Genomic DNA, 13,062 nt, shown 5'->3' with positions numbered 1-13,062 from the left:
AATGTGAAATCGTTCACTATAGATTAGTGAATAAGCACTTGTAAGCCCATGTTTAACTTGCTTCTTGAATAATTTGCCCCATCCACAGGATTTTCAGTGAATGCTTCTTTGGAAGTAAATAGCCAGACCTTTCTTCTGAGGTGCCTCTGGGTGGACTTGAACCACCAACCTTTTGGTTAACAGCCTAGAGTGTGAACTGTTTATACCATCCAGGGATGCATTTAATGTACAGAGATGTTTTTCAGCAAATGCTGGGAAGAAAATCAAAGACATTCCTACAAAGCATAGCCCTGGAGATTATTTTTATTATCAGTGGAAACCTAATTAACATACAAATAAAATGTCAATTCGCATCATAACCATCATGATAAATAGATGCATTTATACTTTTCCATGAGCTACTCTTTTTGAACTTAAGTGCTATGTTTGGCTCTTTGCCCAGGGATTGGTTGAAATATTCTGAGTTTAACAATGAAATTGAGCCTGGCCCATGTGCAAATGCAAAGTCAGATGGGCTTGTTTGAATCAGCATTTGTCATTGTAGATTATTTAAAAAAAATTTTTTTTTTTTTCCTATGAGAGGAAAACCTACATCCATGTGGGGAAATGAATGGTAATATTTCTTAATTTGCTTAGTGAAATTGTGATCTTATTCAAATCAGTTTTTAATACATTTGCCTCTCACCTGTTAGGAAAGGAAAAATAATCCTTTTTTCCTTTTGGAAGCCCTGGTGACTTAGTGGTTAAGTGCAACGGCTGCTAACCAAAGGGTCAGCAGTTCGAATCCTCCAGGTGCTCCTTGGAAACTCTATGGGGGATAGTTCTACTCTGTCCTAGAGGGTTGCTATTAGTTGGAATTGACTCGACGGCAGTGAGTTTGTTTTTTTTTTTTCCTTTTGATAATCCATGTTGTATACTTGCTGTATTCTAGTTGTCCCATTTAGTGAAAATAGGTGTGTTTTCTTTTTTTTTTTTTTGGATATATTCTATTCTTTCATTTAGACTTCTTAGCATAAAGTCATTAAAAGCAAAAAAAAAAAAGTTTTGTAAGTCTCTTATAAAAATAAAATAGTTAATGAAAGCCTTTCTCTAACATGCTTGTGGGATATATGAAGAATTCATTTTGGTTAATATGACATTATTACTTACAAGACTGTCTACTTTTACCTTGACTAGTACATTTGAAAAAAAAAAAGCGCTATTTTTAGTACACTTGAAATGAGATATTTAAAATATGGTGAGTATAGCAAGGTGAAGTAAAAGCCTAATAAAATGCATTTGGGCTGGCATCAAAACTCTCTGTAATGGGATATCTAAATAGTGTGCGTTTTATCTGAGAGAGAGCCTTGAGTTAACTCGAAGTTTAGTCCCAGTGTCCAGATGACTGTTAATGGACTTGGTGCTCTGAAGCATATGCTAATAGAAGCGATCATTTTGGATTAATTTGATATGAATTAATGAGAGATTTATTTGATGGGAGTTGTTTGAAGGTGATGACATTTAAATCTCAATAGGATTTAAGATGTCCAAAATACCTTTAAAGATTCAGGAACAATCAATTTAGAGAGTAAATTAAATAGAAAAGGATAGCAAAGAACAGGATCTGACATTGGGTTTATGAAGTTCGAAGCAGTTTACAAAAAAACCAATCTACCATTGAAGTATTGCCCTGGAATCTGAAGAAACAGAAAACATTTAAACTCCTTCAGTAATTCCTGGGTTTGTGAATTGGATAAACAGTGTTTCCTTGCATTTTATAGTTCACTTAAGCAATCTGATTTTGATCTGTATATATGGAGTAGACAGGATTCAAGTGATTTTTTTTTTCTCCTAAACCAGTGAGCAAACACATATGTTCTTTATATGTCGTTCATATGGAAGCTATCTAGTTTGCTATAGGCCCAAAACTTGACCTCCCTTTTATTTTCCTATCACTTGCTTAATTCTTTAAATTCTTTGTGGGGGACTTTTGATCAAAAGAAACAATTTACTATTCTTTTTTTCTTTTAATTTTTTTTTTTTAATAAAAGCTACATGAAATGTGTAATTAATAACTTAGTACTCCTAGGCCAGTGATATAAACAAGAATGGAAAAAAAAAAACTTCATTAAAGAGAAGACTATCATGACTTTTCTTTTTGTGCTAAGCTTTGATTTCAAACACTTAAAAGTTTTATTATCTGAAAAAACAGTAAGAAAAAGTTACCTGGTATTATATATTGTGAAAATAAGAACTGCTCCTTATAATAAAAATCATACTCAGCAGGATTTGAGACTGAGGTCAAATTACACAATCTTGGACCACCCCCCATTTTTTACAGTCTTGTTCAGAGTATATATATGATATATATATGTATGTGTATATATATATATATATATATTTATCAAAGATACCCATACACACACCAAAAAAAAAAAAAAAAAAACCTGTTGCCGTCGAGTCAGTTCTGACTCATAGCCACCCTATAGGACAGGGTAGGACTGCCCCGTAGGTTTTCCAAGGAGCGCCTGGTGGATTTGAACTGCTGACTTTTTGGTTAACAGCTGTAGCTCTTAACCACTATGCCACAAGGGTTTACACACACACACACACACACACACACACACATTTACTTCTATGCATACAAGTTTTTTTTTGAGAAAGAGGACTTCCTTATAATTTTTTTTTGCTTTTTAAAAATTTCTTTCCTCTCCCTTCAAATTAATGACAAAGAGTAAAAGTAAAGTCATCTTGCTTGCGGTGTTTGGCACATAGTTGATGGCAGATATACATTTAATGAATAAATGAATGTTAAAACTAAAAAAAAAAAGAACAACTCCATAAAGTCAATTTCGACTCATAGTGACCATATAGGACAGAGTAGAACTGCGCCTCAGGGTTTCCAAGGAGCGCCTGGTGAATTCGAACTGCCAGCCTTTCGGTTAGCAGCCGTAGCTCTTAACCACTACACCACCAGGGTTTCCAAATGAATGGAAAACTAAGTGAATAGTAGGCATCAGTGATTTAGGCCACCCCTACTTGTTAAGGAAACCCTGGTGGCATAGTGGTTAAGTGCTATGGCTGCTAACCAAAGGGTCGGCAGTTCGAATCCACCAGGCGCTCCTTGGAAACTCTACGGGGCAGTTCTCCTCTGTCCTATAGGGTCGCTATGAGTCGGGATCGACTCGATGCCACTGGATTTTTTGGTTTTGCTTGTTAATGGTTTAATATTTTATAGTCTTTCAGTGAAGTTGGATAAAGGTTTTTCCAACTTTTATGGCACTTTAGGAAAGTGCCTGAACCATTAACCAGAACCGTTGTAGAGTCACAGAGGTGGGGCAGTATAGAAATCATTTATTCTAATTCTCTCCTTGTACCTGTGAGGACAGAGGACCGGGCAAGTGAAAGAACTTGCTCTTGATCTCATCGACATGAGATTTGAATCAGATCCAGAATCTGGGACTCAAGATTACTTGATTCTTCTTTAGGTTTTCTTCTTAGGTAAACTTTTGGCTTTTTACTTTGTTTATAGTTTAGATACTGAAAGAGCATAGAATTTAGATCCCTTACCTTCAAGGAGTTTCTCATCTAAAGAAAATAAACCCTAATTCTCATCTGCATTGAATGGATATGTGAACTCTCTTTTTAAATTACTGTGGTAGCTGATGGTTGAATAATTCATTTGATTATCTTATTGCAAGGTTATTCGAAGTGATATATGTAAATGTAATGAATTAATTATTTTATTTATAAATATGAAATGAAACTAAATCATTAAGTGGCTAATTCATAATATCTAGGTCATATTAGAAAAATCAGATTCCTTTTAATGACAACATGAGTCACCATCTTTTACAGAAGATTTAAAATATATATATATATTTAAGCCTTTTAGTAAGATTACGTAGTTAACAGAATCAAGCTCTAAACTGATTATTTCCATTACATAAATCTTTTAAATGATACTGTAACACAGAAATACAGTAGTATACTATCGTATTACCTCTATAGCAATAAATTTTTCTAAGAGCAAAGAAGGCTTTTAGATTTAACTTTAATTTAGAAGGAAATTTGATTAATTAAGAGTAGAAATACATGATTTTTGCAGATGGAATGTCTTACATCTCAGTAATGAAAATTAATGCATATAGAGTATTTTAGGGAAACTAAATGTATTTTAACCTGCTTAAATATCTTGGCAGATAAAATGCATTCACATTACACGGGCTGTTGAAGGAATATGCACATGTTTATACAGTTGGAAAAGGAGTCCTGGTGTTGCAGTCGTTAAGAGCTCTGCTGCTAGCCACCAGCCGCTTCCTGGAAACCCTATGGGACAGTTCTCCTCAGTCCTGTAGAGTCGCTATGAGTTGGAATAGACTTTATGGAAATGGGTTATATAAATGGAAGATGATGTAAAAGTGGGAATGGTCACTATTACTCCCAGAGGTCAGTTTTGTATTTCACAACTAACCAAAACCCACTGCCGTCGAGTCGGGTCTGACTGATAGCGACTGTATAGGCCAGGGTAGAACTGCCCCATAGAGTTTCCAAGGAGCACCTGGTAGATTTGAACTGTTGACCTTTTGGCTAGTAACTGTAGCAATTAACTACTACACTACCAGAGTTTCCATTTCCCAATTAGAGGACTGAAATCAGCAATTCTAAGCTTGTAGCCCTCATTTGGATTCCTGGGTGGCAAATGGTTAAAGTTCTTGGCTGTTTGAGTCCACACAGAGCAGCCTGGGAAGAAAGACTTGGCGATTGACTTCTGGGGGTGGGGGGAATCAGCCACTGAAGATCCTATAGAGGCCAGTTCTGCAGCGACACACAGGTGACAGGATTGACTCCTAAGCAACTGCTATGTTTGGTCGTCTTCGATTGTTTCTTCAAATCACTTTTGGTTCCATTATCTAAAATAGTTGCCTACGGTGGACTTACTTTAACTGGCATTTTGGACTTTTTTTTTTTTTTTTTTGTAGTTTGTATGAGGGATATTACTATGTAGCAGAATAATAAACTTTAAAACAGAGTTGCCAAAGCTGATGACTAAGGCTCCTTGATGTAATATTTAAAAATTTCCCTATAAAAGCCATCACTGATGTTCATTAACTGAGATCTTTCTCACTCCCACCTTCCAGTGTAGGTAAGTATTGTAGTCATTAGGGTTGAGGTACTTTAGAGGTAAATAACTGCATCAGCACCACAGTCTGTCATCAGAGTGATGCCTTCTCCTGCCGTCTTTTATATCGTGTTCCTCCTGCTACTTCGTGAAAACCCAGGGGAGGGAGAGGCCCTTGCTCAAGGTCTGCTCGTGCTTTTATCAAGTGTCTTTTAAAGCAGCTCATGGTGCTAGTGTACCGATGTATTTTAGGGGCGATACATTAAAGTATGTTTGCATCATTTAGGAAGGAAATATTTTTTTTTTTGCTTTGTTTTGCAGATGTACAGATCAGCTCTCGAAATGTCTTCTGTGTCTTCCGAGCGTCTTCTAAGACAATTGCATTAGCCTCCTGCTAGTTGACTAAAAGAATTAATAATTGTAAAAAGCACTGTAAAGCCACATGCCTTATGAAGTCAATGCTGGGTATGATTTTACAAGTATGTGATCCATTTTTTCAAGTGAAAATATTAACTGGAAAAGCTCTTGGCACACAGTAAAACATAGTGCAGTCTGTTATTTGTCTTGGAGATAATAACTTGAGGGTGGCTATAGTCTTATGGCATCTAACTTACGACTTGCTAGGGGAGTTTCTTCCACTTAGAAGTATTGCAAATGTGCTTATATTTACATAATATGTCACTCTGAAAAATTACGGCAGTATAATTCTAGTAAAAAAATTATTTTTTCTATAACTACTTCAAAGTATAGTCAACTAAATTAACCACAGTTTTTTTTTACTAAAGCAACTAAAAAGAACATCTCTTACCCCCACCCCAACAAAAAATAAAGCCCAAATGACCTTTCTGATGCTTTTTTGAAGTTTTAGCATTCTTTGTCATGTATATTATTAAGGGCTCTATTCAGCAAAAGGAGTCCATGACTCATATGGGTTCTAAAGGTCTGTTCTTAAGTGGAAGAAGGAACTCAAATTTGGAAAGATGATAATTTAATTATATCACATTTTCTTCAGTCATTAAAGATGCTGATTGAGTAGTTATTAAACTGTGACCCATTACATCTTTTGAGGATAACAACAGATTGGCAAGATACAAACTTTTCTTTGTTCTGAAAATAATTTACTGATTCTAAGATTAAAATATTTATATCTATCCATTTTTAAAGTATTTTATCTTAGTTCCCTTACTGTTGACAATGTTGCCATTTTTCTGATACCATGGACATTAATTAATATATGGCCATAACCATTTTCTTTTCACTTCAATGGAAGGATAATTTTAATGAATTATACATTCCTCATTTGTTCATGGGGTCCACCATCTCATATAGAATTTTTATAATTTTTGTGTAACCTTATTCACTTGGTGAATTATTGTTAGGTTTTCTACACTAAGGAGAAAATGATATAGTTACTCAACGTTTGTCTAAGGAAGATTATACTGCAATAGTTACTAAAGATATTATGTGATATGGGAAAAAAACAAACAAATTCTGGAGGAAAAGACAGAATTGTGATACCAAAACATCCCATTTTTATATATACATATGAATATCTGTTACTCCGTAAGACAGAAAGCCCTTTTCTGTAGGACATATTAAAACAATATTTTTTTTTGCTGAAACTCTGATATTTTAAACCATAACCAGCTTAAGCTTCCCCTTTTTTCTTTTTCCCTTTGTTTACTATCAATAAAATTGCTCTCCAGTCTTCTACATGTTGTTACAAGTTCCTAAGGTTACTTTAGTCACTTTCGGAAGTGAGATAGAAATCTCCTAAAAAGTCAACATCAACAAATAAGACATTGAAATGCAAACATTAGAAAAAAAAAGTTAACCGGTATTTTATTTTCAAATGATGGTTACCTAACTTAGTTAATTTTAAGCCTGAATTCGCCTTACCTCACGGGTCACTGAAACCTGTCACTGAAACCTAAGTTTTATAAGTGTGTATATTTTTGTTGCTGTACCGAGAGCGAAATTCTATGGATATATGATTAATAATAGTATTTGTGTGTAAGAAAAAGCAGTGTACCTTCTTAAAGGCAGCTATACAATATTTTTGACAGTATTCAGCCAATGAGAATTTTCACCTTGTAAACGATCCCTTATACTCTGGAGTATTTTTTTTGGTCAGTGATTCACATTATAAAAATTTTGCTTAACTGGCTTTTCAGAAGCAGAGGTACACCCATAGATCCAGAGCCAGTGTGATTCCTCAGCACTCGTGAGAAATTATAGATGAAAACGACTAAAACGTGTTATTAATTTGGATTTCCTCAGAACATTTTGGCTGATCGTGGTGTAACTAACTCTGTTAAATCTGTCCCACGGCAGAGTTGCCTAGTAAATAAGATTTGTTTTATTAGTCAGTAACAGGTGGATGTTTCCAGGAGACATTTGGGGCAATGAGTTATACAGCACAGGACAGTGTTTCACCTGGGTAATTAAGGAACAAAGGCCGTGAAAACCAGTCCCTAGGAGTCTTTGCTAATACATTTATTGACATGACACAGATTTTTTCTTATCTCTCTATATCTTTAGATTTCTGACTCATTACACTCCAGTAGAGAAATTTGTCATAGGGTTCTTATTTTGACCCTGTCACTGATGCTACTAACCTGAAAGGCATAGTTGAGCTGGCCTGTGAAGGTGAAATCATAGGAAATTGCCAACATTTTACCATTTTGAGTTAAAAAAATGACAATGTTGTATGGTTTGACCTAATATTTAGTGAACTTACAGTGTATTCCGATGGTGGAGGTACTTTTCACCTGTTTTTTCCTGAAAATTCAAGAGTGTTTCCCTCTCATGCTGGATGATATAGTTCAAGTAAAACCCAGCCTGGTCACTGTGATGTGTACTAAGTCCTCCTAACTTTCAGTCACACTTTGAAGGTGACTTAAAGAAATTTGTCAATAGGGCAGGGATGTCAATTTGTTATCCTCCATTTCCTGAAAGAAATGAGGCATTTTCACTCTGTTTATAACAAGCTGTTTCGGTCTTTTGGCTACGAGAATATTTTGGTTGAAAGTATATTTATATCCTGGTTGCATATTGTAACAATTTTGAGTTCTAGTTTATGGTGTTTATATATACATATATATCATATGTGTACATATTATATATAATATATAGCATGTATAAATAAGCCTATGAGTAATGTATATATGTATGTATACACACACATAGGTGTCACTGACTATAACTGAAGAAAGAAACTGGGCAAAAAGTATAATTTGGCAGGAATGAAAAACTAAATAGCTAACAGGAGGGATGGAGGTAGTAATAATCAGTATTCCTAAAACCATTTTGAAATAAAAATGAGGCACTCTTTGTGATAAAAATAATTCTAAATGTAAGTTGTCTGCTTTAGTCTCAGTTTTTTACAACATTTAAAATGGGTTTTTTCTTAGTAGTACTTTATTTGGTACATTGAAAAATAATAGAATAAGTAAAATATTCTAGATTAGATTATATGTCAGTAACTTTCACCAAGTAATCCTGTGTCTGCCTTTTCCTTGTGTTTGTACAGATATGGTCCGGAAAAAGAACCCCCCTCTGAGAAACGTTGCTAGTGAAGGCGAGGGCCAGACCCTGGAGCCTATAGGTACTGAAAGCAAGGTATCTGGAAAGAACAAAGAATTTTCTGCAGATCAGATGTCAGAAAATACGGATCAGAGTGATGCTGCAGAACTAAATAATAAGGAGGAACAGAGCTTGCATGTCCAGGATCCATCTTCTAGCAGTAAGAAGGACTTAAAAAGCTCAGTCCTGAGTGAGAAGGCTGGCTTCAATTATGAAAGCCCCAGTAAGGGAGGAAACCTTCCCTCCTTTCCGCATGATGAGGTGACAGACAGAAATATGTTGGCTTTCTCATCTCCAGCTGCTGGGGAAGTCTGTGAGCCCTTGAAATCTCCTCAAAGAGCGGAGACAGATGACCCTCAAGATATGGCCTGCACCCCATCAGGGGATTCTTCGGAGACAAAAGAAGATCATAAGATGTCACCAAAGGCTACGGAGGAAACAGGGCAAGCGCAGAGTGGTCAAGCCAACTGTCAAGGCTCAAGCCCAGTTTCAGTGGCCTCAAAAAACCCACAAGTGCCTTCAGATGGGGGTGTAAGACTAAATAAATCCAAAACTGATTTACTGGTGAGTGACAACCCAGACCCGGCACCTCTGTCTCCAGAGCTTCAGGACTTTAAATGCAATATCTGTGGGTATGGTTACTATGGCAATGACCCCACAGATCTGATTAAGCACTTCCGAAAGTATCACTTAGGACTGCATAACCGCACCAGGCAGGATGCTGAGCTGGACAGCAAAATCTTGGCCCTTCACAACATGGTGCAGTTCAGCCATTCCAAAGACTTCCAGAAGGTCAACCGTTCTGTACTTTCTGGTGTGCTGCAGGACATCAACTCTTCAAGGCCTGTTTTACTAAATGGGACCTATGATGTACAGGTTTGTGCTTTGTATTGTGATCTCTTTGTATTGAAAAAGATATTAGTAATGAAACGTGAGTTCGTATGTTCTGTGTTAAACCCAAGCTCCCATTTCTAGGAGGGTATTCTGCTAGATCCAGCAGAAAAGATGGACACATTCCGTATCAATTTCATTTAAATGTGTTTTTGGAGTTGCTTTAACCTGTCATCATGGGAAACAGTCCCAACATTTCTATTAGGTTGGGAGAAAGTCTTTCGTAGAATTAGTTATGCTTCGTGTTTCTGGACATATTTCAGGGCAACTTAATGTTTCCACAGTCTTCCAAATATGGCACTGATCTTTATGGTCCTCATGATAATAATACATGCCTTGTTTTAATTTTAGATTATAAAGCATTTCCTTCAGTAAGGGTCTTTCCTATGTCTTGGATTAGGATTTGATTTTATGCTCAGCTGGACATTGAATTGGACTAGAAATGGGTCACAGTTGAAGGTGCAAGAAACATACATCTGAAAACACAAACTAATTGCAAATGGAAATTTGGAAATAGAATTGTATATTGATTAAAATAAATCCATGTGATTGTAAGTACTAGGGACACAAGAATGACCTTAATGGAAGCTAATAAAGCATTTCTTTTGGTATTTCAGGAAAATGGTAATAATTTATTAAAGCATTTAGTAACAATTTAGATTTAGATTTTTATTAAAACTGGCATACCTTTTTGATCTACTTTTCTGTCTTTAGTTCACAGCATATGTGAAGTAAAAAAAAAAAAAAAAAAAATTCCTGTTACTATTTCCAATAGAATGAAAAGTGGAATTGAGTCTAAAGAAATATATTTGTTTAATTTTAGTCATTTTAGTATAGTCAAAACTCATGGTCATCCTGAGAAAGTGTATTAGTTTCTGTTACAGTCTGTAGATTTTTATTGTATTGTTCGGCCAGGGGGATTTCAAAACATATTAAGCTTGACATTAACCTTCTTTAGGAAAGATGAGAAGAAGTACCTGAGAACTCATGAAATCACATTACACTTATTTGGCTTCCTAAATCCCTTAAAATATCAGTCATTTTTATCAACTCAACAGCTGCAGCACACTTGTCTTAGCCCTCTACTGACCTAGTGCTAATACAGAAATACAGGCAAACGAGTTGTCAATAACAGATAGTGAACGTATTTTTGCAGCACTTATAGGGAAAATCAGAAGAGGAATTTCCGAGTTTTTTTAAATGTCAGAATGGCAGTCTTACCACTTTGAAGGAGATATAAAAAAGAACCCTGAAAAAGCCAGTTTCGTTTTGGCAGAGCTCTCTGAAAATTTCCTCTTACTTTGTGGATTGCTACAAATAAAATTATTTCTGTGGAGCACCAAATTAAGGCAGCGTAGTTATTATGCATGAAAGCTACATGCTTTGAACTTCTGTCTTATTAAAGATCGTTTCACTGTCTAATGTCAGATACACTGTGCTGTCAAACTGCAAAATACGTGTTTTAGATAGAAGGGTTAGAAGTGAATAATGTCAGTCTGTAAAACGGTGTTTTATAATTAGCAAGTAATATGATGTTAATACCTGGATTTCCGGCAGTAGTTTCAGTTTGCTCACTCTGGGGACAACATCTGAGGGAAGCTGAGCTAGGCTGTCAGGAAGGCTCTAAAATGAAGATTATTGAGGCCTATATTTTGGAAGAATTCAGATTTTTAAACACACTTCCATTTCCCTCAAACAGTTATTTGTTAGGTTCTTAGTTATTTATAGTAAAGTTTATGTTTGGGCAGAACGAGCTGAACACTTTTCCTGGGCAGTGATTTTAGAAATAAAACAGATGTGTGAGCTATCTGAGTTTGAACTAATAGAACTAGAAATAAAACAGCCGATCCTAGTCCATGCTGTCTACTACGTCCTTGCAGCCGCACACCGTAAAGAAGACAAAAGATGGTAGGAAACAGCATGTGGGAAGATAATCTTGTTAACATCAATTTTTTTTTTCCAGGAAAAATAATGTTACTAAAAATAGAAAAAAAGCAATCTGTGAAAAACTGGGTGATGATTTCAAAGAAACGATTGGGTTCAGGAATAAGGCTTAGCAGAGTTAATGTTCTTCACTTTATGAAGAGAACATTTAATAGACTTTTTGGCCAAATGCTGATCTCAGACATTTTGCCCATATACCAGATGTTGATGCAGAAACATGTCTGAAGATAAAGCAATTTATTAATATTTTTATGCTGAAATAAATATTGAACAGGCTTCCCCATATGTGTAAACTGAATAAAAGGACATCTGAAATTCCCCTTTTTACCCAAACATGCTTGTGTTGCTGAAATGCCTTTTGAGAGGTTCTTTCCTTGGCACTTGAACTGTGGAGACTAAAAGCTGTGGGAGATAAAATGCTGACTATAGAATTTCTTTAATGCAGTTTTGTCAGAAATTTGTAGTAAGCTAATGGCTTGTGTGGATTCTGATAAAAAGATGTTGGTAAATATGAGTAGTACGGGCAAGTAATCATTCAGGAATTATTTATATAAATCTATCATTTAAACTAATTGAAGTAACAGATGAGCAATTCATTAATATTCTTCAATTCATCTGGCCTTCCCCCGCCCCCACCACATTCAGGACAGTTGGTGGTTAATGATAGATTTATGACATTTTAGGCCAAGAAAAAGGGAACAGAAGCCAGAGTAGAGGATTTAAAGAACTCTGTGGCTTTGATCTATACTTTGGTTTGACCTGGATGGTTTTAAATAATTTGAACACACTTGACTGCAAATGTGAGATATATGGTTGGGGAAAAGAAATAATTTAAACAGATTCAAAGATTTTCAGTTCTGAGTTCAAATTATTGTCAACAGTTTGACATATATTTGGGGAAATAATTGAAATTTAGACATACCCACTTCTGTGTTGGAAACCCTGATGGCGTGGTGGTTAAGTGCTATGGCTGTTAGCCAAAAGGTCGGCAGTTCAGATCCACCAGGTGCTCCTTGGAAATTCTATGGGGCAGTTCTACTCTGTCCTGTAGGGTTGCTGTGAGTCAAAATCGACTCAATAGTAATGGGTTTGGTTTTTTTTTTTTTTTGGTTACTTCTGTGTAAATTATATTACAATGAATAGTATTAAGATTAACTTTTATTAGAAATATTGTCAAACAAATTTTGTATGTGTGTCTGTGTGTGCCTGCTGCATAGTAAATAGAGGCCCCAGCAGGATAATGGAGGTAACTTTAAGTGTAGTACCCATCATAAAATCAGGACTGTCCTTTCTAAGTCTGTGGAATTTATGAGATTCTACCCCACGCACCTTGATGATGCAGCACGCACAACCCTGAAATCAGAAAACATGTCTGTTCGTTACCAAGAAAAACAAGAATAGATACAACGGCTAGCTCAGAGTTGATTGACTTGACTAGGATCTTAGTTTTTAATTTTTGGTTTTTCCTGCATGTTTTATTATTATGCTTAAAAAAAAAAAAAATGGATGTGGCATGATTGGTAAGCGGTTCATGTAATTTT

At 35.6% G+C, this 13,062-nt stretch overlaps 1 protein-coding gene across 7 annotated transcripts in view; it reads left to right on the top strand.

The window, feature by feature from the left end:
- TRPS1 (transcriptional repressor GATA binding 1) overlaps positions 1–13,062 on the top strand; it is a 264,786-nt gene that overhangs the window by 41,838 nt on the left and 209,886 nt on the right. For 3 of the 7 annotated variants that reach the window (XM_023545950.2, XM_023545949.2, XM_023545951.2), the window contains 2 exons: positions 5,423–5,580; positions 8,634–9,562. In XM_023545950.2, the coding sequence (XP_023401718.1) occupies positions 5,544–5,580; positions 8,634–9,562 (966 nt within the window). In that variant the 5' untranslated portion in view covers positions 5,423–5,543. The remainder of the gene's footprint in view (positions 1–5,422; positions 5,581–8,633; positions 9,563–13,062) is intronic. The other 4 variants (XM_010588465.3, XM_064268009.1, XM_023545954.2 and 1 more) reach the window with 2 other exon arrangements.

Source organism: Loxodonta africana, chromosome 14, assembly GCF_030014295.1.
Source record: "Loxodonta africana isolate mLoxAfr1 chromosome 14, mLoxAfr1.hap2, whole genome shotgun sequence".
NCBI classification, from domain to species: domain Eukaryota; kingdom Metazoa; phylum Chordata; class Mammalia; order Proboscidea; family Elephantidae; genus Loxodonta; species Loxodonta africana.
Note: the sequence above shows the minus strand (reverse complement) of the source record. Positions and strands in the feature narration are given on the sequence as shown.